Source organism: Elaeis guineensis, chromosome 3, assembly GCF_000442705.2.
Source record: "Elaeis guineensis isolate ETL-2024a chromosome 3, EG11, whole genome shotgun sequence".
Lineage (NCBI taxonomy): Eukaryota > Viridiplantae > Streptophyta > Magnoliopsida > Arecales > Arecaceae > Elaeis > Elaeis guineensis.
The window spans coordinates 123051656-123078943 of record NC_025995.2 but is presented as its reverse complement, the minus strand read 5'-3'; the positions used below and the strand labels follow the sequence as shown (position 1 = coordinate 123078943).

The 27288-nt window shown below is 39.1% G+C and overlaps 2 protein-coding genes across 2 annotated transcripts; both read right to left on the bottom strand.

Annotated features, from left to right (window-relative positions):
* Positions 1–440: 440 nt before the first annotated feature.
* LOC105040379 (serine/threonine-protein phosphatase PP2A-1 catalytic subunit) lies at positions 441–8698 on the bottom strand. The gene is made up of 6 exons (XM_010916870.4): positions 8180–8698; positions 6599–6713; positions 4859–4967; positions 4695–4772; positions 1400–1591; positions 441–958 (listed from the first exon to the last, which is right to left on the bottom strand). Exons 1-6 carry the CDS (start codon positions 8430–8432, stop codon positions 785–787), a joined length of 921 nt encoding a protein of 306 aa, XP_010915172.1. The 5' UTR covers positions 8433–8698; the 3' UTR covers positions 441–784.
* A 1928-nt stretch (positions 8699–10626) lies between these two features.
* On the bottom strand, positions 10627–11302 carry LOC105040381 (17.3 kDa class II heat shock protein). Its single transcript, XM_010916871.4, is given in 2 exon segments — positions 10627–10986; positions 10989–11302. Coding segments are annotated over 2 exon segments (468 nt in total). The 5' UTR covers positions 11218–11302; the 3' UTR covers positions 10627–10747.
* Between the last annotated feature and the right edge of the window lie 15986 nt (positions 11303–27288).

The following is a 27288-nucleotide window of genomic DNA, read 5'->3' as shown; positions in this document are numbered from 1 at the left end:
GCATAAAAATAGCTAGCCAAAGTAGCTACTAAAATGGCAGAGCAAAAGGCATGAATAGTTTTTCAAGCTCAAGACAAGATCAAATGCTAGGCCCAGACAAATAGGGTGCTTATTGTTCAAATAATTAATAGACGAATAATTATAATTAATAGACGAATAATTAATAGACAGCAGGTCCCTAACATGTCCTTCCACAACGAGGCCATCACTGGGCCATTCACAGCCTCTACACCTCTTGAGTGTCCTTTTAATCTAGCATGTATGGCATGGCATACAGTAGCACCAGGAAAAACTCCAAACAAAAGAATGATGATGATGATCTCCCCACGGGTCAGTCAACCAATAATCCCCACGGGTCATAGCCCAGTGAATTAAAAAAAAAAAAAGTCTAAACCTTCTAGATTTAGTGTTACCATCACAAATACTACTGAAACACGAACTTTCACCGGAAAATAAGCTTTGCATTTAGATTGAACGGACCCACTCGGCATAGTGTTTCTCTAAACGAGCAATACACATAAAACACGAGGCACCATGATTGTTATTGCTGCTTCCTCACTCTCTCTTCAAGAATAGAAAGGCAATTGACAGAAAAAACCTCTTGAGTGTCCTTTTAATCTAACATGGCATGGCATACAGTAGCAGCAGGAAAAACTCCAAACAAAAGAATGATGATGATGATGATCTTCCCACTTACCAAAACTCCTCTTTTCTAGGACACATCTAAAGAACAAACATAGAAGTGAACAAGCACGGTTACCACCAGGTGATAGGGTTATGGAGATTACAAAAAATAGTCAGGAGTCTTGCGAGTAGTATCTGGCTCAATCTGCCTTGGTGCAGGATCAAACTGGAGGAAGTTTTGTTCCATGTTCTCCCCAATCTCCATTATAGCTGCCATATTACCACAACGATAACAATAATTTGGTGCACTAAACACCGTCACAACATTCTTTTCCTGCAATATACAGAGCCACAACAAAGAATGATAAGATCATTTCATTATTTATGTTATAAATAAAAAGGTTTAAACATAGAAGAATATTTTGATGCACATAGATGTGGCTAAAACTGTGGCTGTAGTCCGTGGTTTTATGCAAAAACCATATTGCATGTCCATAAATATTAATCAAAAACTTCCACCAAATTGCCTGCAAACTAGACAGGCCACTGTAACAAATCAGACAGGTTTTCTTCCACCTTCTGGAGACCCACAAATCCTAGACTTACCAACTCAGCCCAAAGTGAAAAAAACATATCTCCATGACAGAGAACTAAAGTCCTAAATCATGCTATGATGGAACCTAATTTATCGCAATAAATGAATTCTGATGAAATATTCTAGGCACAGGAGTGTAACAGCAAAATATCAAACGGTCGGTGACTCCAGTCAACCTACCTGACACCAGTTGTAACCTTCCATCACAAGTTGGTGTGCTCTGGCAACAAGGGTAAGACCATTTGTGTGATTAAACTGTTGTGCAATGTCCTGTCCAAATGTGTACCCTGCACCCCTCGGTGATATACCCCATCCACAACGGTCATCCGGATCAGACCACAAAAGATCACACATGGGTCCTTCATGTGGAACCTACAGAGGCGATGAAACATTTAAAACTATCATAGTCAGATGAAAAATGTAGAACACAGCCAAATTCCGCTAGATCCTTTAACAGAAAGGATGTTGATTTCAAACCACACGTATGCAGGCTCAAGCATAAGAAGAAGAATACCAACATTACATGCAACATACAAGAAACTTAATGGTAGATTTAACATGCAAGGATCCATGTGGGAGCAATGAAAAATAACATAAGAGTTGTAATACGACATATTCGCATCAAATATTATGTGGGGACATCTGCTGATGAAAACAACTCCACCTCTATCAGTCAAAAGATGGGCCAGCAAGCACAGATGGAAATTTTAACCTAAGAGTGTTGCTTAATTTTTCTCCCTTCTGGTAAGGAGAAGTCCAAATACAGAAACCTTGTTGTTGGGATTAATCACTCCTACCATCACCCCCCCCCCGAAAAAAAAAACAAAACAACAAGACCACACACATGCACACAAAAGAAGAAGAAGAAAAGAAGACCAGGGGAATCCACCATATCATTGCTCAAGGAGTTTCAACCACTCAGGTGGTATCCAGCTGCAGCACGGTCTAGAACAGAACAGGTTAGATATTCAGATTTAATATCTAGCCTAGAATCATCAAGTATATAAAATAATCCAACTGTGAATATATGGTTGATATGGTTTGGTCTAATCTATTTCTAAAGCAACCAGCTTGAACATCAGCATTTCCATAATCAACCAGGTCAGAAATTCAGATTAACAGTCATCAGGAAAAATCCAAAGCTCGTTAACTTGTCCATCCATATATGGTCATCTAGATTTGGTGCTACCAATAGTTAGGATCAGTCAGATCAGGCATGTTGGGTCAGAGCCAGTTCAATGGTTGGCAACACAACTAACAGAAACATGAGTCTAAAGCTTGTTACATAGCCCACCCAACTGACCAAGCCTCTACACAAGGAGGCACCTACATGAGGTTGTGGCTGGGCCAATCAAAAAGCAATCACACTCCTGATCCCAGCCTCCCAGGAGAGCTTTGAACTGGATGCACCATGCAGTGTTTTTTATTACAGATTCAAAGATGCTAGTATGGTTTCCAATAGGGCCGGCAAAATATGACCTGACCCACCAATTTGATTCGTGTTCGACCCGTCATAAACAGATTTGGATTTAAGGTAAATGAGTTTGGATCATAAACAAATCAATCCGTTTAACCTATTTAATATTTAGGTCAGATTTGTGTTTCAGACTTCTGACCCGTTTAACCCATTTAATATTCAGGTCGGGTTGAATCAGATAACTTGTTTAACATATTTAACCTGTTTAATTTGTTTAAGATCTATCTAACCCGTTTAAATTTGCTTAATCTATTTCTGATCCATTTAATCCGACCCATTTAATCTGTTTAAAACTTAATCTGTTTTTGACCCATTTAACCTGTTTCTGACCCATTTAATGCATTTAACCTATTTAACCCCTTTAACCCGTTTAACCTAATTTGATCTGTTTAATAAACGGATTAAATAGGTCAAATCGGATTATCTGTTTAATAAACAGATTAAACAGATCAGATCTAATTATCTGTTTAATAAATAGGTCGGGTTCAAATCTAAATTTTTAACCTGTTTAATAAACTGGTTGGATTTGGGTCGACGATTTTCTGACCCAACCCGCATTGACCCCGACCCAATTGGCCCCGCTAGTTTCCAGCTCAAAAATGAACCAAAGGCTACATATATTTTTCAATGAGCAGGATACCAAATCTTTGTCAAGATAACCACAAAAATAAGACAACGAATATCTAACAAAGATGAAAGAGAATAAAAAATAAAAATTATAATATTGACTGGTACAGAATGGCATCACTACAAACTTAAAGATTGAATTTAACAGCATTTGAATCAGCAATCAACCACTGTAAAATAATCAACAAACAAAGTACAAGAAACAATATATCAAACTCTGGAGTAAAAGGATAATAAGAAAAAAAAATAAATGCCCAAACCTATGATTACAACATAAAATTATAACTTTTTAAACAATGACACTGCAAATATGACATGGAAAACAGGACCATAACATTCAGTTGATACAGTTATTTCACAAATATATGATGTTGCAATAGACAAATGAATACTGAACAAGTTTCTACAGCAGTTAACTGTTAAATGAAAAAATTAACCTAAAACAACAAGATCTCAGTACCCAAACTGCTCTTCTTAAAAAGGGGGAAAATACCATTATAGCAGAGGTGAGCATCATTTGTTCATTGCCACCAACCTCACAGTTAATCCTCATTCTATTCCTTAAATAGATTGTTTCCTTCTTAATGTTTACTAAAATGAAGCATGAGAAAAACTGATACCGCCAATATTGACTACTGGGGCAAAAAAATATAAAAAGCATGCTATCCAAAGCATCACAATGACCATTTATTTGTGAAGGATCTGTCATTAAGACTAATATATGATTGATAAATAATATTGAAAACATTACACACCAATACCGCACTTAGAACGATAATCGGAAAAACAATTGTTAACCCTTTCATGTAGAAAAATCAAAATTCTAGAGAATTAGAATTTGTTGATAATTTAAACATGGGATTATTCTAGTCACTTCTGCTAGAGTGGAATAATCTCAATCGACTATCAATTATTCACTGTCTGAATGTAAATGTGAAAACATAGATGTAAATCATACATGATGATCATTAGAGTATGGGTGACCCAAGTGGACCTGTTGATCATAAAAAATCAGACTCAAGTGTCAAATCTTGGCTGAGTTACGTCACCGATTCAACCATGTTCAACCCGTTGAACTCATTCTCTCCCTGAAATTCACCTTACCTTCCTTTACCCACTTCAGTTAACCTCTCTTCCAACCTTTCCTCCACCCCCACTGCCTCAACCTAGTTCTCCCACCAAAACTGGCAAGGGATCACCCCTCCTTTGGCCAGGTCACCTCAACCCACTCTTTCCCCTGAAATCTAGCCTAAGGGCTTCCTCCTCTGCCCATATTGTCATTGGTCAGCAAGATGTTTCTAGTATTAATTTGATAGATGCAATGATTAAGCAAGAAGAAGAATAAGAAGAAGAAAAGAAATACATGCATACCTCCTGTATACGGTCAAGAGCACGGATATTATCTAGTGTATCCAAAGATGGAGAGAGACCACCATGCAAACAGAATACCTAAAGGGATAATTGCAAGCACTTGTCAAGCATAAACCATAGACTGAACTATAGTTAAAAATCTTGTGCAAATATAAAACCTGCACCTGATTCTCAATAAGAGCTGTAAGTGGCAGATAGTCAAATAGGTCAGTGAAATATTTCCACACATTTGCATTGCCATACTTTCTCAAGCATTCATCATAGAAACCATACCTGCAACAAAAGCCACAATATTAGTGGAGAAACAATCTTAATCATTAGAAGTGTCTAATAGATCATGGCTGACTAGATTTTACTATTCTGAGAAATAAAATGGGATCAAACGCCTCTCATGCATTTTTCTCATGGAATGGTTTATAATTGATAAAATAAGTGGCAAGGACTCCATTTACTAGTTCATCAACACAGAAGAAATATAAGATCACTGATCTATATCAAAGAAAATCACATTCCACAGGAACCCCTTTAGTTTTTTAAATAGGAAGTCAAAGAATTGCAGGAAAACAGAACACATGTCATCAGTCACGCATAGGTAATGTTACCCAGAAGAAGGTCCCTTTAAATTTTAACTCCCTCTCTCTATCTCAAGATCCATGCAGAATACGCATGGACATGCTTGCATGTGATGGGAGACATGATAATGAGATATCTACTGGCCTGATAAATCACCGTCAAGTAGATTTCACAAAACCATGAAGAAATCCTGAGGAAGAAAAAGCAACAGCTCAAATGCATAATAGCATTTTCAGGTTAATATCGCAAAGTATATGGAGTTTTATTTTAACGGAAAAATCTCTAACCCATTAAGCACAAAAGAAACACCATATCTTCTTTTAAAAGATGATATGCCAGCGGATATCATGAATTACGTGATCACAGAGGTTTTCTGAAAACACCTTTTGCGGACAAAATGCAATAGAAAGCTCTGAAACTCACAAATTACATCAATTTCAGGTACATGAGGATCCAAAAAAGAACTTTGGGCATATGTCAGCAACTTCATTCACAAAACTGCATAAATTCCTTCATATAGACACCCACTCATAGCGAAGATTTAACTGCACTAAAAAAAAAAAAGGATCCAAAAAAAAAAAAAAGCACAGTACCAAAAAAAAAAATCAAGAAAAGTGCTCTATCACAATTGTAATTTCATAATCATCATGATGTATTATATTTCATATCAGAAAAATTAAAAAGATAATCAAAGAAGATGATTATCTAATTCTAAAATTAAGTGACAACTGGATAAAGCATTACATTACAGATTCCACAAAGAGAGGTCCCTTAAAGCATAATATGGATGTTAGTTAAAGCATGGATCAAAAGTCATGTGGGTGAATCCGATCAGCAATCATGTGGATAAATCTGATCTCAGGTCATGTGGCTAAAATCAAAACAAAAAGGATGTCAGTTTGTATAAGACAGACAGTGACACGATGGCATTTATTTGTGTCAGGTTACTGCCTGTCGATTTTGAGAAAGAAATCTGGTCCCGCTGCAGTCAATTGCATATCCCAACACACATGAAACCCAACAAGATTACCTTGTCACAATAAATTCTCATCACACTATGCAACATTTAAAAAATAATAGATTTGGCAACTATCATTTCATTATTTCCTAAGTCACCCTGCAGAAGCAGCCCAGTGATCAGAAACCTTCTCTAAATAAGCTTACCAAATCCAACAGGCTATATAAGCGGCTAGGATAAACATTACCATATTTTGAGAACACAAAGCTTTCCAACCTAAAGAACCATCTACCAATCAGGCCAGATTCCTGGCCATATATAGTCTTATGGACCAAAAGAAGCTAACGTCGTATGAACCGCAATAAACACTCACACTTGAGTAATTTGCCGACTTTCATGATTTCCTCTCAAAATTGTGATTCTATCTCTGTAACGGACTTTCAGGGCCACTAAAAGCGTAACAGTCTCCACTGAATAATAACCACGATCTGCATGAGAAAGTAAATAACTAGTATTAAGAAACGATGATGTAAAATTGAAAACAACAATTTTCAAAGGGAATGATGAACCCTACTCTGGTACTGATGTGTACCCAAATTTAATGCAAGCAGAATAAAGTAACATGCCAATCACTTTTTAATGGAAAAGAAAATCCAGAAGCATTCACAGATAGGAATGTCTGCACAAAAGTTAACGCCCACAAGCATTTGCTATGTGTTTGGAAGTTCACTGTGCAACAGTAAAGATACCAGCAAAACACAGCAAAATTAGCTTCTAAATTAATTAAAAAAAGGATAGACAATAGACTTTTACTAGAGGTGTTAATACCTTCTAGGTGGGATTGCTTGAAAACATATCTGCTTTTTTAATGTGGACGTCATGGGAAGTTCAATTCGCATGCTAAAATAAGCAATAAAGCAGATATAGAGAGGCCAAAAAGAACCCACCAACTTGGGAAGTGGTAGATGATAATAAAGATAGTAGTAGTAGTAGTACTAATAATAATAATAATAAAATCTACACCAAGCAACCTTGGCCAAAAGGAACCTTGTCTTAATTATTCACTTTTTTCTGACTATTAAAAAAAAAAATTATTAGCAGAGATTTAATAATTACAGCAGGCAGACGGAAAAAGTAAGTTTAGTAACAGCATGGCTGAATAATTTAACTCAAAGACAAGCAGTTCCAGGTTTGAATTGTCTGGCCATATACATACAGACACTTCTTTCCAGAACCAAATAAGGGCTTTCAATGTCCATTTTGCCAATCTTTCCAGGTTTGATCATCTTATTCAACAATATGATGACTGCTAGTTTCTCAACAAATAGGGCGGTCGATATAATATAATTTCGATGGCATAATAGGGCTTCCTCGTCCTCGATCGGATTTATAACAGGACGATGCAGCCAATATCAAGGATGGTGGACCGCTTCCGCTCTAACAGAGATGTCTTTAAGAAGCTATATTTCCTACTGCGACAATAGTCTAGACAAATTTCTTTCAAACTATGGCTTTTAGCGATCAAGAAATCCAACTTACACAGCAGCATGATATTGAACGCAAAATTTTCCTATAATTTAGCAGCAGCCAAAAGTTACGCCTAATCAATCCCCCGAAATAAATAACTAGAGCCATATATAACAGGATCAAGCGATACATCCTATTAGGGGAAAAAACCGTTGTTTACAAATGGAAAGAACAGATAAAAAAAGAGATAAAAGCAGTAATCAGCTCCAATCTAGAGAAAGATAGAGAGAGAGAGAGAGAGAGGAGAGAGAGAGAGAGAGAGAGAGAGAGAGATGAAACACGAATTCGTTAGAGAACATCGAAATCTCGCAACAAAGAAACATCCTTTCGAGAACCAAGAACCTCCGAACCCTAAAATTAAAATTTGACGTCAAGAAAGCTCAGAAAAGCAAGGAACTCCTTTCTTTCCCTCGGGCAAACAACTGACCTACATAGTCCCCCATAAAAAGGTAATTGGTGTCGGGCGCCTCTCCTCCGATCCGGAACAGCTCGATGAGATCGTGGAACTGGCCGTGGATGTCCCCGCAAACCGTGACAGGGCACTTAACCGGCTGGACATTCCACTCCTCCATCAGGATCGCCCTTGCCTGCTCGCAGAGAGCCTTCACCTCCGCCTCCGGCAAGAACTTGCATTCCCTCAGGTGCTCGATCTGACGGTCCAGATCCGCGTGCGACGGCATCGTGCCCCCTCCCTTCTCCTCCACTCGATCTGCAACGACAACCGATCAGACGATCGGGATCGGCCGGGAATCCGCCGGAACACGCGGTCTACCTGCCGGATGACCGAGATTACGCAGATCGGGGCATCACCGAGAGGGATCGGCGGCGAATTAGGGTTAGGGCTAGAGCTTGAGCTGAGGGGGAAATAGAAGGATGAAAGAGGCAGAGACTGCTCGATCCGGATTCGCCTTCGTTCATTCCTCCATTTTCCTTTTCTTGTTTTTTTTTAAAAAAAAAAATCGGCTGAGTCGGCTTAATGCCTTTCCGGCCTTCTCAAAGAGGAGAAGCCAAGAAATAAAACGGAAAGAAAATAATATTATAATCTGGATAAAACTTAGAATTTAGAAATAGTTCGGTTACGATAACCCGCGGAGCCGTGGATTCAAGCTTATTCGCGAGTACGTGGAACTAGATTAGTGGATCAGCTGACTCATATCTAACAACAAACAGCCTTCTATCTATATGTGTCAATCGAGGACGAGAAGTCGATGCATGGACGAAAATTCCAGTTTCTGATCTTGATCTTACACGTCATTCATCAGAGGCCGTTGGCTGTTTGAGCTGGGGCACATGATCTGCATGGGAAACGGGGAAGGACCCGGCGCTCGAATCTAAAACGAAGAGGGAAACGGAGCCGTTGGGTGGGTGCGGAATTCTCTGGTCTTCCGCTGCCGCCGCCCAAAGTCAAAATAATAAAATAAAAATGGACCTGCGGATCATCTGCCTCTCCTGAAAGGGCCCATGGGCCATCTACACACTCGGCCAGGCTGACACGGAATGTCAACGGGTGGATCGGGTGGATCCCGTTTTATACTGCTTTCATCTGGACTATTTACATCCGCTGTATTTAATTTTCGATGCCCTTTCCCAAATCGTGTCGTTGACAACTTTAAATTCGCACATTCACCTGAAGGATTCTAACGATCGAAGAAAATAAAACTAATTGCATGACATGGAAACTAAATAACGAATTGTCCAACATGTATGACAGTAATTTCTGGATATTGCACCAATCCAATGGAGGACTCTTGATATTAGAAGAGCTCATGTCCTGGATACGGCCTCCCGTTAGAATTTGAGGACCTGACATTGTGGCAAATAGTTACATGTGAGAAATGAGCAAAATGGAGGCCATGTAGCACTATTCGCGCTCGAATTATCTATTTCTAATGGTCCATGCATCGCATATCGTAGGAACTTTGTGGTGATTTCTTGCCCTGGTTGCAAGGCTGTGCTAGGCAAGGGAAATTCTAATACATAACCAATTATATGTGTTTGATTTAGAAATTACTAATTCATATTGAGCACGCAGTCTAATGTACAAGATCCATCGGCTGGTTAAAAAAATGACGCGGGAGAGAGAGACGGATTTGGGTTGGAAAGAGAGGGAGGGACAAGTTGTTATTGACTACCATCCGGATTCTTGTCAAGTTCCAATAGCCGGTGGATCGCATCAAGTTGGAAAGGTGGATAGCTAAGAGAGATACGTTGAACTAACACTCCCACCATCTAAACCCACCCCATTTAACAGTTCAGATTTTATATTTAATTATATTTTTGTTTTATTTTTTCAAGGAAACAGTATCAGATTTTGAGCAGACTGGGTCCAGGGAGGACGGAAAGAGAGAGAGTAGATTGGGGTTTTGAGAGGGACAAGGACAATAGGAAGGGGAAGAGGCCTCTTCTACGAGTCATTGGATCGAATCCACCGCGCACAAACATAGGCAAAGAAGAAAGTTGAGAGAAAATGAAGCGATGGGCACGTTACTTTCTAGGTGGAATGATCTACGGCTGTTTGCCAGCAAGAGCACCGTTCATGAAATGTACCAGCTATGCTACTCCATCGCCCTTAGCCTTTCGACTCTCTCTGCGAGTATCTATTGAATCTAACAAATGCAGATTCCACAGTATGCTTCGTTATAAATGTTCAGTAGCGATACGTTCTATTTCAGGTATAATAATCTTTTTACAGTTATTCTGGTGTTACTTCCATGATTTGTGGTAAAGCTTTTTTTTTTTTTTTTTGTTTTTCCCTCCATTTATTGCGATGAAGTTTCGAAAGCGATCTCTTCTAATTCATAGAAAATACGGGTGAGGTCCAAGAAACCAGTGCGAATAAAATAATAAGAAGTAAACCAAAGAACTCGTTGGTCATCATTCAAACATAAAAGACATTTCATTTCACCACTGATACCACAAACTAATGGGAGAGATATGGCTGCACCCACATCACATCACACAACTACTAGGTCGCTGGCTCGCTTGAATTATTGACTTAGGCAATCTTGACTTCGATGGTCTTGGGCTTCTTGGGCTCCGGCGGCGGCTGCTTCTGGACGGTAACGGTGAGGACGCCGTCCTGGCACACTGCCGAGATGGCGTCGGTGTTGGCGTTGTCCGGGAGGGAGAACTTGCGCATGAACTTGCCCATGCGGCGCTCCATGCGGAGGTACCTGCCTTCCTTCTCCTCCTCGCGCTTGCGATCGCCGCTGATGACCAGCAAGTTGTCCTCCCCACCTGAACCTTGATCTCGCCGGACTTGACCCCAGGCATGTCGATGACGAAGACGTAGGAGGACGGCAGCTCCTTGACGTCGGCCGGCGTGGAGGCCATGGCCTTGGCGTCGCGGACGTAGGTGCGGGTGGGCGCGTTGAAGGCCTTCTCCATCTCCTCCGGGATGTCCATCAGGTGCTGCAGCGTCAAAATCGTGGGGTCGTTGTGCCTGAACATACTGCTGTAGTCCATCGCTCTATTTGGGAAGCCGGATCGCTCGGATCGCTCTTTAATTGCTCTCGCGCTTTCTATCTGCTGTTGGAGAGAAAGGGGAACTTGGGCGTTTAAATAGGGATCGTGGAAGAGGGGATTGGAAGAAGAGGAATTTGTTCTGGAAGTGTCGCGAATGATCTAAAAACTTCGGAGATGTCTCTGGTCTCCAAGCGTCGGGAATGTGATGGAAACTTCTGAGAGCTTCGCGAAGACGCGGAGGATGCCATTAGGGCCATACAGCAGCAGTCTAATTCAGCGAAAGGAATGGCTCATCCTGGCCCATGGACTGTGCCACCAACATACATGCGCAATACGGTCCACCGTGCAAGGACAAATTAATACAACGAGGATGAGTCGTGCACCTGTCGAATACTTTATCTGCCTCTGATATCGAACAGTGCAGTGGATTAGGTGCTTGATGTGTCATCACCTGGTCCAATTGAGTTTTAAATCTAATCCATAAAAAATCCAAAAAAAAAAAATTGAGAAAGACTTCCTATGAGAACTTCTTCCTTCCGATCGGCTCCTAAACAGAGTCGAAAAGCTCATCAGAGAGGAGTCAAACTCCTCCCCTTTGACTCTATTAAAGGGGAGACCCTTCTCCCTTTTTCTATCTGAGAATCTCGAGACAAAACGGCAGGGATCGTCGGAAAATTCTCACGAAAACTCATTACCGTGCTCGCTTTGATTTCTCACTGAGACGTTGTCGGAGCTCGAAATAAGTCCCGATTTCTCTCTCTCTTCTCCCCTTCCTTCCCGTGCCCGTGTGCACGATTGCCGCTGACTGGAGTCGTCGGATTTTATTGCGAAAGAAATTTCTATTTTTTTTATTGTTCTTCTCGATTTTCCGACGCCGATGGTCACCACCGACCGTCAGATTCACTTCTTCCGAGCCACCCCTTCGTCGCCCTTTCGCCATCGTGCCGGTCGCGCCGTTGATCGGCCAACCAAAGGAGGGGACCACACATCCCCTATTTCGCCAAAGAAGGCCACGGGAAGAAGAAGAAAGGAAAAAAAAAAAAAATAAAAAATAATAAATAGACTCTCTCTCTCTCCCTTTTTTTTCTCTCTCTGATCTCTCTCTATTCTCTCTCCATTTTCTCTCTCTACTTTCTCTTCTAGATTATTTTTCTCTCTTAAGATTTCTAGAATTTTGAGAAGAATGATGATGAATTGAAATTGATCCTAATAATGAATTTTGATCTGTGATCGTCGGATGGTATTCAGCATCCATCTTGATCAAACATAATATTTTTTAAGATTCTATTTTTCATGATTTTATTGAATTATCCACATGATAATTTCAGCATGATTTGATCTGATCCATCGGATTTGTTGAATCATATCATCTGAAAAGTCCAAGATGAATTTTCTCTCTCTAAATTTTTTTTTTTTTCTCTAAAATTATTTCTCTCTCTTGATCGATTTCTCTCTCTAAAAAGATTTATCAATAAATTTTTTTTTTAATATTTCTGATCTGATGAAGAATCTTGATCCATGATTATCGGACAGCTTACTAGCACTCACCTTGATCAGACTTGATATTTCTCAATTTGATTATCCATGATCCTAATTTAACCATGACTTGGATTAGATCATTTTGATCACACCAATCGAAATATTGGACTATGGCACCTGATTAATTTGGATTGTATCTCATGAATTCTCTCTCCTCTATTTTCTCTCTCCACTTGATTCATGAACCCAATGAAAGAACCTCGATCTTATTACTTCGAATCCGATTTGATCTGATAGTCAAACATTGAATCGTTTATATCCTAATTAGATTTTGACCAGATGAAATTAGATGATCGGATCAATTTGGACGATGGGATATGGGTGTCCATCAATTCTATTTTTCTTAATTATTTCGATCTTTTTAATTATTAAAATTGATCCTGTATAGGATTGTAAATGTTTGATCATGGGATGTCGTGATATGATCTACGAATAAAATTTTTAAAAAAAATTATAAAATTATATGAATTTATTGGAATACATTCGAGATAAGTAATGTTTCATTTTTTTAGATTTATCGATAAATTATAATATATTTTTCTGATATGATTTGTGAATGATATATAAATTGGATGAATGTATTTTGTTATGAAAAATATCTTATTTTGATATGTTATGATGAAGCATAATTGAATATATTGCTTTTGTTATATATTATATTGATTGATTGCGATACCATATGATTATATATTTTCTTATCGAATTAGAAAAAGAGATATGATTTATGAAGAATTCAAATATAAAAATAATATGAATTAACAACCTAACTATATAAAGGATCCTGCAATGGAGGCATATATGTTAGCAATTAATTTGTTCTGAAGATTTATGTCGTCAATGAGATCGGCACATGTCGTCAGTGAGACCAGTGATAAATCGCCAGCAAGATCAGCGGTTCTGAAGGACTTTGCTGCCAGATAATTCACAGCTCACCGCAAGATGATACGCGATGTTATGATCCTGCACAAAAAAATATGATCATAGCTCATGGTTGATGAAAAAAATTTAAGAATGAAAAAAATTAAAATATCGAAAGAAATTCAAATTTTTGAAAAAAAAATAAATTTAGCGTGAATTGTATTGCATAATTAAAATTAATTTCGAATTGATGAACTCTATATGCTTATTTTCTATAAATAATTATTTACTTTAATATCTGATGAAATTTATTGAAAGTGATCATTACTTACTGGGTTGTCTAGCTCATTACCTCCTATTTTACTATTTTTACAGATGTCAAAATTTAAGATGATACAAGATATGAATGGAAGAGTGATTAAAAGCAAAGTCTCTATACTTTTATTTAGACTAAAAGTCTTATTGAATTTAATGTAAGGCTTATTGAACATTGTAAAATTTATTGAGATATTAAGAAAAAATTTGAATTATTATAATTTTTTATTTAAATTATTGATTAACTATTCCACTGTTTTTTTTGATAGTATGATAAGATGCCTTGCATGCTTGTAGAGAAATTTTCTATGAGTATGCGGTGGTTGTCATGACCTTTGGCTCGTGATCTCAGATCGAGGGTGTGACAATTAGAGTGATATCAGAGCATAATTATAAATTATAAACATAAAATCAGATATAGAATAAGTGTCAGTGGATAGACACTAAAAATATTATGGTATAAATCTTTGATGATTGTAGTGTGAGAATCTTTATGATTTTTGGTTAAATATTGAGATTATGTATGAAAGGACTATAAGATATTTAACATGTAGAGTTTGAAATATGATGGATGATCTATGGATTATGATATGATTAGTTAGATTTTGATCGAAAGTAATTATAAAAAGATTGACATGAAATTTTATTATACATTATGGTTATTAATTTGATCATTGATTATTTAAGTGAATCGTAAGCTCAAATTCGATGTGAGAATAATACTATGATATTACTCCTAATTAAGAAGTTGACTATTATTACAAGATAAAAATTTGATGATAAAATATTATTTCAAGATGGACTAAGAAAGCCTTTTATGATACTTGATTAGAATATTTATCGAAATTGAACTTGGTATGTGGATTATGTATAAAATGATATATTAAAATGAATGCATATTTGAAGATATTGTAAAGAAATTATTTCTTATTGATGAAATGGATTATGAAATTGTAGGATATTCATTGTATTGGAATATTTAATTATCATCTTTGGATTTAAATAATGAATCTTATTGTGTCTCTTGGAGACTATATGATGTGTATAAAATTTTAATTTAAAGATTTCGTATCTAAGTTAATCAAAAATTTTCTAATATTATTGTTGAGATTGTTAATGAAAAACTGATATCTTTAGATTAAGATAAAAAATTTGATTTATATTTATTTGAGATTATGGGGCCCATGTAAATTTATAATTTAGAAATTTTGGATTTAGAAATTGATATGGAGTTCTTTTGCTTTTCTTAATGAGGTCCCTGATTGAATCTACTATTAATGGAGATTTAATTTTTGAGACTTGTATGATTATTATGAAAGGATACTTGATAGATATTAAGGATCTTGATGATAGAAACTTTAAAAAAGATAATGATTTGAAATTTGTATATGTTCTGATTATGTCCTAATTTGATGAAGTATCGAAGGATTTTCTTATTGATTTTACTTATAGAATTTTGATTTGAAATTATCTAATTTAATTGATACGAGAATTAAGATTTGATTCATATTGGATTATAGTAGATCTATATGATGGTTTTGAATGCGATATTAGACTCAAGAGTTAATCAAGATTATTATATACCAGCAAAAGTAGGATTGAGAATCGAAAGTTAATCTTTGGCTTCAATTGAAATTTAAAATTTTAGATCTTTTTCATTAACAAGATAAAAAAATAATTTGATTATAATTTTTTATGAATCTAAGAAATTTTGATTATTAGAACAGAGTGCGTAGCAGAAGCATGGTGATCTGGATTATTTTGAGTAAGTCAGGAATGTTGACTCTTTGAATTAAAGAATTATGATAGATGATATGATTTGATACAAGAAATTTATTGATATTAGAAAGAATAATATTTTTAAAAAATTTAGATATTTTTAATGTGATTTTTAAAAATAGTGCTTCTACCTACTATGCTACAAAAATATTTAGCATCCTAATTCTAGAATGAGTGGATCCTTGATTTTTGATTTTTGATTTAAAATATTTAGAGATAAATTTTTTTATCTTAGAATTGAATAATGCTCTATTTATTAAAAAAAATTTGAAATTATTTATCGAATAATGATTTTGATCTTAGATTTTTATACTCAAAAGTTTATCTATGGAGAATGTAGTAAAATTTATTTATGATCTTATGATAAATTGATTAAATCATGAGCAGTTAAAGATTTTTGGTGAGAAATTTGATATCTTTATCTAGAATTAAGAGATTAATTTCGATGATTCGAAATAGTGATATTGATTCTAATCAATATTAGTGATATTGATCTTTTCTTTATGAAATAATTTAATGATGAATTTACATCAAAAAAAAATTAAAACATCAAAAGCTTGAGGATGAGATTAAAAAGGTAAATTTTCAACCTTTGAAAGCATGAATAAGAAAAAATATTTTTAAATTTTGACTGATTTAAATATCATCATGTGATTTATAGAAGTATGTTTTTCTATCTTATGATGGATTGATTAATTAAGAGCGGTTAGTATTTTGAAAAAAAATAAAATTTTTATTCAAAAATTAAGATATCGATTTTTTTCTATTTACAAGAGAGATTTGATTTTGATCTAATTACGAGGTATTGAACATTATTTTATAGGGAATGAAAGTATGATTTTGAAATCTTAAAAATTGAAAATCTTTGAGATGTTGATTTTGACAATAAAAAAATGAATGGTTCTATTTCATATCAATATTTGATGTATTGATCTTTTTTTTATAAAATGATTTAAGAATGAATTGGAATCAATAATTAAAATATTAAAATATTTGGGGGTGAGATTTTTTTTACCATAAAACCTAAATAAGAAATTATGAAGACTTAAGCAAGAAAAATTTCGAAGACGAAATTTTTTTTAGAGGAGAAAAATGTTATGACCTAGCCCAATTGAATCCTAAACCCGCCCACAAAAGCCCAACAAAAAAAAAATTGAGGAAAACTCCCGTAAAGAGTCTTCTTCCTCCCGACTGGCTCCTAAACGGAGTCAGAAAGCACGTCAGAGAGGAGTCAAACTCCTTTCCTCTGACTCTATTTAAGGGAGAGACCCCTTCTTCCTTCCTCCACATAAGAATCTCGAGGCAAAACGATGGGGATCGTCAGAAAATCCTCACAGAAGCTCGTCACCGTGCTCGCCTTGATTTCTCATCAGAGATGTCATCGGAGCTCAAGGTAAGCCCTGATTTCTCTCCCTCTTTTCTCTCCTTTCCTTCTTGTGCCCGTGTGCATGATCGTCGGTGACCGGAATCATCGGATTTTGTTGCGAAAGAAATCCCTATCTTTTTTATTGTTCTTCTCGATTTTTCGACGTCGATAGTCACCACCGATCGTCGGATTCACTTCTTCTGAGCTATCCCATCGTCGTCCTTCCACCATCGGCCACCGTCGTGCTGGTCGCACCGCTGATCGACCGACCAATGGAGGGGACCACATGGTCCCCTATTTCGCCTAAAGGAGGCCACAGGAAGAAGGAAGGAAAAGAAAAAGAAAAAGAAAAAGAAAAGAAAAAAGAAGAAAAAAAATAATAAAATAATAAATAGACTCTCTCTCTCTTTTCTTCTCTCTCTAATCTCTCTCTATTTTCTCTCTCTAAATTATTTCTCTCTCCTAAGATTTCTAGAATTTTGAAAAAAATGATGATGAATTGAAATTGATCCTAATAATAAATTTTGATCTGTGATCGTTGAATGATATACCGGTATCCACCTTGATCAGATCTAATATTTTTTAAGATTCTATTTCTCGTAATTTTATTGAATTATCCACATGATAATTTTAGTATGATTTGATCTGATCGGTCGGATTTGTTGAATTATATCGTCTGAAGAGTCCAAGATAAATTTTTTCTCTATAATTTTCTCTCTCTAAAATTATTTCTCTCTCTTGATCAATTTTTCTCTCTAAAAAGATTTGTCAATAATTTTTTTTTAATATTTTTGATCTGATGAAGAATCCTGATCTATGATTGTCGGACAGCGTACTAAAACTCACCTTGATCAGATCCGATATTTCTCAATTTGATTATCCATGATCCTGATTTAACCATAACTTGGATTAGATCATTTTGATCACATCAATCGAGATGTTGGACTGTGGCACCTGATTAATTTGAATTGTATCTCATGAATTCTCTCTCCTCTAATTTTTTCTCTCCACTTGATTCATGAACCTAATGAAGAAACCTCGGTCTTATCACTTTGAATCCGATTTGATCTGATAGTCAAACTTTGGATCATTTATGTCTTAATTAGATTTTGACTAGATAAAATTAGATGATCGAACCAATCTGGATGATAGGATACGGATGTCTATCAATTCTATTTTTTTTAATTATTTCGGTCCTTTCTAATTATTGAAATTGATCCTGTATAGGATTGTGGATGTTTGATCATGGGATATCGCGATATGATCTACAAACAAAATTTTTTTAAAAAAAATTATAAAATTTTATGGATTTATTGGAATGCATTTGAAGTAAGTAATAATTTATTTTTTTTAAATTTATCGATAAATTATAATATATTTTTCTAACATGATTTGTGGAATGATGCATGAATTGGATTAATGATATTTTGTTATGAAAATATCTTATTTTGATATGTTATGATGAAGTATGATTGAACATATTACTTTTGTTATGTATTATATTGATTGATTTCGATACGCATGATAATATATTTTCTTATTGAATTATAAAAAGAGATATGATTTATGAAGAATTCTGATATAAGAACAATATAAATTGACAACCTGACTATGTAAAGGACTCTGCCAATGAAAGTATATACGTTGACAATTGATTTGTCCTGAGAATTTATATCGTCAATGAGACCAGCGACATATCGTCAGTGAGACTAGCGACAAACCGTGAGAGAGATCAGTGGTTTTGAAGAATTTTGCTGACAGATGATTCGCAGCTCACCGCAAGATGATACGTGGTATTATGATCCTGTCATAGAAAAAATATGATCATAGCTCATGGTTGATGAAAAAAATTAATAATAAAAAAAATTAAAATATCGAAAGAAATTCAAATTTTTGAAAAAAAAATAAATTTAGCGTGAATTATATTGCATAATTAAAATTATTTCGAATTGATAACTCTATATGCTTATTTTCTATAAATAATTATTTATTTTAATATCTGATGAAATCTATTGAAAGTGATCATTGCTTACTGGGCTGTCTAGCTCATTACCTCCTATTTTACTATTTTTACAGATGTCGAAAATTTAAGATGATACAAGATATGAATGGAAGAGTGATTAAAAGCAGAGTCTCCATACTTTTTTTAGACTAAAAGTCTTATTAAATTTAATGTAAGGCTTATTGAATATTGTAAATTTATTGAGATATTAAAAAAAAATTTAGTTGTTATAATTTTTTATTTAAATTATTGACTAACTATTCTACTGTTGTTTTCTGATAGCATGATAAGATACCTTGCATGCTTGTAGAGAGAGTTTCTTATGAGTATGCAGCAATTGCCATGACCTTCGGCTTATGATCTCGAATTGGGGGCATGATAATTAAAGTACAAACTTTTCTCTCTCGCAATAAGGAGGGCTTGACCTGAACATGATGTGAATGTGGCCTCTCATGCCGCTGGACGCAGGTTCGCTCACCTTAGACTCGACGTAGACGGTACCCATTTAGCCATGCGACTTGTTGAAGCAGATGCTGAGAGCTATCTATTTCAGAGCCATATAATCGTGCCACCATGTCCTTTTTTTCAAAAAAAATAAAAAATTTATATGTCTATCTTTCTAGATATATAAAATTATATAAATATCTTCATAGAATTATTATTTGCATATCTAACTTCATAAGATATTAATTATATATATGTATATATATATATATATATTTCTTTTTTGCGTATATGTATCCATATTATCTAGCACCATTAGAAAAAAAATTCTTTTAAATTAAATTAATCAAAATATCCTTATAAGTAAAATGTAAAAAAGAACTTTGTAAGTATTCACATGCAAATAGTAACTTCATTAGGATATTCATGCAATTTGCATGGAGTATATACTTAAAAAACTATAAAAGAAATTGGGATATATACTTAAATGGTAAGAAGTTAATTATAGCAAAGATAATTCAGTCATGCAAAATTAAAAGAATGATAAAAAAAATTGATATTATCATACTACATGATTCTATGTTGATATCAATTCTTATAGAAAAATCATATTATCTTTGTAAAATTATCACTTCAGCAAATAAACAACTAATCGTATATAAATCACTAAAAGTAATTTCATTGATGTCAACCTTGATACTTAATTTAAATTTAATATATTTTAATATTCTAAAAAATAATGAATAATATATAAATATCATAAATTGATAATGATAATTAGATCAAAATAAAATATGAGAATATGATTACAAAAATAGTCATTCAATATTTCAATTTGATCAAATTAAGATCTTAAGCAAGTAAATATTGACAATGTTATTTGACCTCTTTTTTTTTTTGACTTGTCAAACATAGAAAATCTAACAAATCTCAATCTAATTTTAATCTTTTTTTATAAATTTTTTAAGTATATATCCTAAATATACAAAATTATATAATATTCTCACAAATTACTATTTGTATATATACTTTTATAAATCTTTCTTTTAATACGTCTATCTCTATGGATATTCAGTCATTTTAATTTTAAACATTTTATTATAAGGAATATATATATATATATATATATATATATATATATATATATATATATTCTTCTAAAATATATAAAATCATATAAATATTTTTGTAAATTTACTATGTATATGTTACTATATATATGTATGTCATCTTAGAATTCTTACTTTGCATATATATATCCTTTTATATATATATATATATATATATATATATATATATATATATATTATATATATATATATATATATATATATATATATATATATATATATATATATATAATCATATAAATATTTTTATAAATTTACTATATATATGTACATGTCATCTTAGAATTCTTACTTTGCATATATATATATATATATCCTTTTACACACACATAAAAAATTAAAAAAAATTAAAAAAAAAAAAAACCTTCCTCTACCTCTCATGTTTAGCTGATACTCTGGCGAGTTAGGAATCATCAAAAAGTTATTTAACTGTAATTTTTTACCAAAAAAAAAAATTTATGATGTGTTGTGCACACGTGTTAAGGTTACGGACACCTTTTTCTCTCCACCGCACGCAAGGTATTGTCCGCTTTCTCCGACGCGCCGCCCTACGGGCCGCACGCGATCGACAGGTCACGGTTTTGTCCTCTGCCCTATGGGCAAAAGGCGCCTCACGGGTAAGAGGCGGGCCGTACTACTTAAACACATGCACACACCAGAGTTGTCCGTGGGACTATTAAGGAAGGTCCCCCACAGCCTGCCCACAACAGATGCCCCCCCACTCTGGAGGGTGCAGGTGTTGAGCGACAGGGGGCGGGTTACCCCTACCTGGTGCGCCACTGTCGTGCACACGTGTTAAGGTTACGGACACCTTTTCCTCTCCGCCGTACGCAAGGTATTGTCCGCTTTCCCCGACGGCGCCGCCCTACGGGCCGCACGCGATCGACAGGTACGTTTTGTCTCTGTCTATGGAAGAGCTCACGTAAAAGGGGCCACTACTTAAGCACATAACACCAGAGTGTCGATGGACTATAAGGAGACAGTCTGCCACAACATGATGAAACTTCTATTCTTCGGAGGTTACCGAACAGATGATATGTGACTACAAGAGTGCTCTGTAAACACCTTAATCATTGGAAGAATAAGAAAAGGAAACTAAGTGGAGATGCAAACCGATCTCTCCTAACAGTCCCCATCTTTTTTTGTTATCTTTTTCTGTTCTCTCCCTAGACTTTATTAAAGCGCAAGAAATGCCAACCAACCACAAAGAATTACGTTTTCTGAACAGATGGTCGTGGCTCAAGGGGCACCATAACCATCCAGATTATAAAACATAATTCATATTAATCCGGTCTCAAAACTCCAATCTAGACCCACCATGAGTACAATTACAGATCCCTCAGTTAACATTACATCTCCCATACTGTTTGGGACCCGTAATTTCTTCCTCTGCAATGCGTTACCTGGCTAGAGAATTTAATAATACCCGTCCCGTATATCCTTGCCAAATTCTGACGACATCACTTTACTAGGCCTCATTCTCTGAGCCTGAAAGTGTCCAACTCAACGTCCCATCCATCCCAAATATCATTTTCTTTTTTTGGTTACAATTTCTATTTTCCTTTGGTTAATTGCATAGGATACGTAGCGGCCACACATGAACCCAAAAACTGAGAAAGAAGATGCCATGCTGTTAGGATTTGACGACTTGAGTTTCGTCCACATTGAGCCCACACAAGGTTCGCGGCGAAAAATGGAGTCCAACGAGATCAAGATCACCTGATTCGGAGCTCGGATGGAGGAGATACGAGCTTTTGAAGTCGGCACGAGAATGAGGCGGCGGAGGACCGCCGACGACCGGCGGCGGGCGGTAGCGGTGCAGCCGCAGCGGCGCCGAGCGGGACGCGCGACCCAAGCCCGCGGCCCAGGCGGGTGCGCGGCCCAGCTGGCGCGGCCGGCGTGCGGGCGGCCCAGGCCCAGCGGCCTGCTGGCCCCTTTGCCCCGATCCACTGTGGACCGGGCAGTCCACGGCGGGGCCTGTGGACCGTGTGGGCGTTTCCCACACGTTTCACGCGGTCCACGATACTATTCCATGGATCGGTCGCGATCGGACGGTCCAGGGAGATTGCGGTGACGATCCGACGGTTCAGGAGGTTGATTTGGCTTATTTATGAGACCTAAACCTAATCTAATTGGGTTTTAAACCGTGTTTAAGCCTTTAAAAAGTCCTGTGACGAACAGAGGATATGGTTAGTTCGGATTTGCGTCGTACGAAGCCCGTACGAACCCAAAAGAGAGAGAGAGAGGCAAGAGCGCTGAGAGAGAAGGAGCAGGAGGCTCCTGGACAACGGTCGCCAGGCTCTTCAGGGGTTCAGGGGGGTCTTCAAGAGAGAGAGCTTTTGTGAGAGGAACTTCAGGTGAGAGAGAATTGGGTGTACAAGGGTTGAGGGTGAGGTCTCCTCTTGTAAAATTTCTTTTTCATAGTGAAGTTTGCATGCCCCGTGGAGGCGAGTCCTTTTGTGGCTGATCCACGTATTTTGATTGTTTTTTCTTTTATTTTGTTTCTTCTTTCTTCCTGCTGCATCGCGTGGTACTGAAAAGATCTTGGAAGGTGGTGTCCTGGCCAGACATCCACCCAACAAGTGGTATCAGAGCAAGGCAGTACAAGGACGCAGATTGCAGCGGTGGTGAGCAAGACTGAAGATGGAGAAAACAGGAACAATCAAGATGGAGATCAACAAGTTTGATGGTAAGAGCAATTTTCCTTGTGGCAGGCAAGGGTGAAGGACGTGCTCATCCAACAGGGGTTGATCGATGCTCTCTTGTGCGATGAGAAGCCGACCACCATGGAGGTGCGGGATTGGAAACGGCTACAGATGCAGGCGGTGAGTACCATCCGTATTTTTCTGGCGGATGAGGTGGTGATCCATGTGCCGAGCGAGACTTCTCCGACGGTGCTGTGGTTGAAGCTCGAGGAGTTGTACATGGCGAAATCTCTCACCAACACACTTTTCCTCTGGAAGCAGTTCTACCAACTGCGAATGACTGAGGGACAGAGCGTGCAGGAGCATTTGAGCCACTTTCAGAAGATCCTCACCGACCTCCTCAGCGTTGGCGAGAACGTTGAGGAGAAGATCAGGGCGCTGGTTTTGCTGGCGTCGCTTCCCCTTCGTACGAGTCCTTGGTGACTGCTCTTCTAGTGGGGAAGAGCACTATCAAGATGGACGAGATTACCGCGGTGATACTCCAGAACGAGGTTCTTAGGAGGGAGAACCCAGCTTCGAGCTCAGGTGGCGGTAGCTCAGCTTTGGTGGCTTCTGGAGGAGCAGGAGGCGGTAGACGGAGCGACAGGAGATCGCAACGAGGGCGGTCCAAGTCCAGGAGGGACTTGAGCAAAACCAAGTGTTACCGGTGTGAGGAGTTGGGGCATCTAGCCAGAGATTGCCCTCAACTTAAAAATCGAACGATGGCTGCTGTAGCGACGGTCGGCAGCGATTTAGATGGAGATGTCTTTGAGATATCTGATGAGGTATCTACTTTTTTCAAGCAGTGGATATTAGATTCTGCATGCCCTATCATGTGTGTTGCAGAGAGGAGCAGTTTGACTCTCTGGAGAACAGTGAGGGCACTGTATATCTGCCAGATGGATCGAGCTGTGCGATCAGAGGCATTGGGACGGTCAGCTGGAGGACACATGACGGTGCAGTGAGGAGATTGGGGGAGGTCCGATACATACCCGATTTCAGGCGGAATCTTATCTCACTTAGCAGACTGGATTCGAGAGACTACAGGACGGTAGCTGGTGGAGGAATCCTGAGGGTGCTACGCGGCGATAGGATTGTGCTGGAGGGGAAGAAAGGGAGCAGAGGACATTATTACCTGACAGGGAGTCCAGTGCGAGGTGGAGCTTCGGGAGCCAGGTGGAGCCCAGAGCGAGGTGGAGCTTCAGGAGGCGGATCGGGCACGAGACAGGAGACTCGGGAGGACGAGAGGCGACGTTGCAAGGTGAGATTCCTATTGCCGCAGGATGATGCCCCGAGCAGGTCTCAGGTCAGGAAAGCACAGCATACGACGGAGATGGGATTGAGCAGCCTGACTCGACTCCCATGTTTGTCCATCCATGATCAGCAGGCGATTGCCTCAGGGCATGGGGCGAGGAGATTCAGGAGCTTTTAGAGTTTGGAGGAGGTCGAAAATTGAGTCGAGGTGGAGATTGTTAGGATTTGATGCCTCAAGATTCAGCCCATATTGAGCCCACAGCGAGGTTTGCGACGAAAAACGGAGTCCAACGAGATCAAGATCACCTGAATCGGAGCTCGGATGGAGGAGATACGAGCTTTTGAAGTCGGCACGAGAATCGAGGCGGTGGAGGACCGCCGGCGACAGGCGGCGGGCGGCCGCAGGCGGCGGCGTGCGAGACGCGCGACCCAGGCCCGCGCGCGACGCGCGACCCAGGCCTGCGGCCTAGGCTGGCGTGCGGCCCAGGCCCGCGCAGGCCTGCGCGTGCGGGCCGGCCCGGGCCCAGCGGCCTGCTGGCCCCTTTGCCTCGGTCCACCGTGGATCGGACGGTCCACTGCGGGGCCTGTAGACCGCGTGGGCGTTTCCCACGCGTTTCATGCGGTCCACGGTACTATTCCATGGACCGGTCGCGATCGGACGGCCCAGGGAGATTGCGGTGACGATCCGACGGTTCAGGAGGTTGATTTGGCTTGTTTAGGAGACCTAAACCTAATCTAATTATGTTTTAAACCACGTTTAAGCCTTTAAAAAGTCCTGTGACAAACAGAGGATGTGGTTGGTTCGGATTTGCGTCGTACAAAGCCCATACGAACCCGAGAAAAGAGAGAGAGGCAAGAGCACTGAGAGAGAAGGAGCAGGAGGCTCCTGGACAGTGGTCGCCAGATTCTTCAGAGGTTCAGGAGGGTCTTCAAGAGAGAGCTTTTGTGAGGGAAACTTCAGGTTAGAGAGAATTGGGTGTACAATGATTGAGAGTGAGGTCTCCTCTTGTAAAATTTCTTTTTTATAGTGAAGTTTGCATGCCCCATGGAGACGAGCCATTTTGTGACTGATCCACGTATTTTGATTATTTTTTCTTTTATTTTGTTTCTTCTTTCTTCCTGCTGCATCGTATGGTACTGAAAAGATGTTGAGAGATGGTATCCCGACGAGACATCCATCCAACACATGCTCACGGGACAACAAAAAATGAAAATGTTGCGGCCAATCGCCTCGTCACCCGATCACCGTGGAGCGTGCACCTGCAAGAGGAAGTCCGCACTGACCGGAGGCGGCTCCGGCGGGGACCCTCCGACGGTCAAGTCAGGGAGGTGACTGGGCAACAGTGAAATACAGACAGAGAGCTCTGAGAAAGAGAGAGAGAGAGAGAGGGAGAGGGGCGAGCCTGCGTATGTGGGAGAGACGAGCGGATCGATCCCCTGCACTGTTGCCTTCCCCGGTATATATAGTGGAGCTAGGTATGGCGCCGTCATTAATGGCGCGGACAAGTGAGGAACTGTCAACTCACTGTGGACTGTCAGAGTCACCGTGAGGATGTCACATCGCCGCGGGGGCTGTCAAATCATCAAGGTTGACAATGCCTCTGGCAGGACAATGCCCCTGGCAGGACAATGCCCCAAAATGGCCGTGCCGCATATTGCTGTCAGAGCTGACAAGACCTGGCGGCTGTACGGCGTTTGGAAGAGTCAGCCGACCCTAGGTCGGCGGCCAGCAGAGTGGCGTCGGGTTCTTCCGGTCGGTCGGCGAGCTTTCCGTAAGTCGGCCATCAGGCTTCTGAGTCCAGTCGGTCGGGGGGAGATACGTCCGACATACCCTCGGTCGGCGATGGACCGTTAAATGGCCGGTAGTGGCGTCCGTCAGTCGGACGCTCCCGACCGTCGGTCGGTCGGTACGCCGTTGGTCAGCCGGGCAACCGGTCGGGACGCCAGTCGGTCGGCCGGTCGGTCGGTCGGTCGGCTGGTATCCCCCAACAGTTGCCTCCCTCCACTCCTAAGTCGGACGGTGAGCTGGCGACTAGGAGTGGATTTGTCGTACGCGAGGATCCGACCGTACCGCCGGTTGATACGGTGTCAGGCGCCTCATAAATGTCGAGGGGCTTGCTGGCGTCCGTCGCCTAGTCGGCGTCAGACGTCTAGTCCTATCAGCATCAGTTGTCAAGTCGGCGCCGGACGCTCCGTCGTGTCGGATGTCCCGCTGGTGTCAGCGATAAAACCGGCACCAGGTCTCATGTCCCATCGGGAAGTGGAACCGTCATTCCCGCCGCCCCTTCGGGAACACCAAACGTCGCGTCCCGTCGCGCCACGTGGCGTGTGGCCATTGGTTCGCGTTCGGTGGAGCGGATGGAGGTGACGTGGCGCGATCTGAAGGGTGGTGCGTCGAACCGTCGGACCGTCGAACGGCCCTGATGATGCCACGCGGCGAAATCTGGGGAGCCTTCATCGGTCGTGCCTTCATCTCGACCGTTGGGGGGCACTATATATATAAAGTTACCCCCCACAGGATTTTTTACCCTTCTCATTTTTACAGTCGAGACTCTGCCGCTTGAGCCTCCGCTCCAGGTACTTCTCCGCTCTGCCCCCCATTTGCAATTTCTTCCTTCCAAGGGCTCCCATTGTCTTCCCCACCTTCTTCTTCTTTTTCCTGGCCATTTCCTTGAACTCATGGCCAGGACGTCCCCACGA

What these genes read in the sequence shown, in the direction of transcription:
- LOC105040379 (XM_010916870.4), bottom strand. Translation starts at nt 8,432, where the DNA reads ATGCCGTCGCACGCGGATCTGGACCGTCAGATCGAGCACCTGAGGGAA. An exon ending in CAGCTCTTATTGAGAATCAG is followed by an intron (nt 4,773 to 4,858) that starts GTGCAGGTTTTA and finishes TTATCCCTTTAG; the next exon opens with GTATTCTGTTTGCATGGTGG. An exon ending in CTCTTGACCGTATACAGGAG is followed by an intron (nt 1,592 to 4,694) that starts GTATGCATGTAT and finishes TCGCCTCTGTAG; the next exon opens with GTTCCACATGAAGGACCCAT.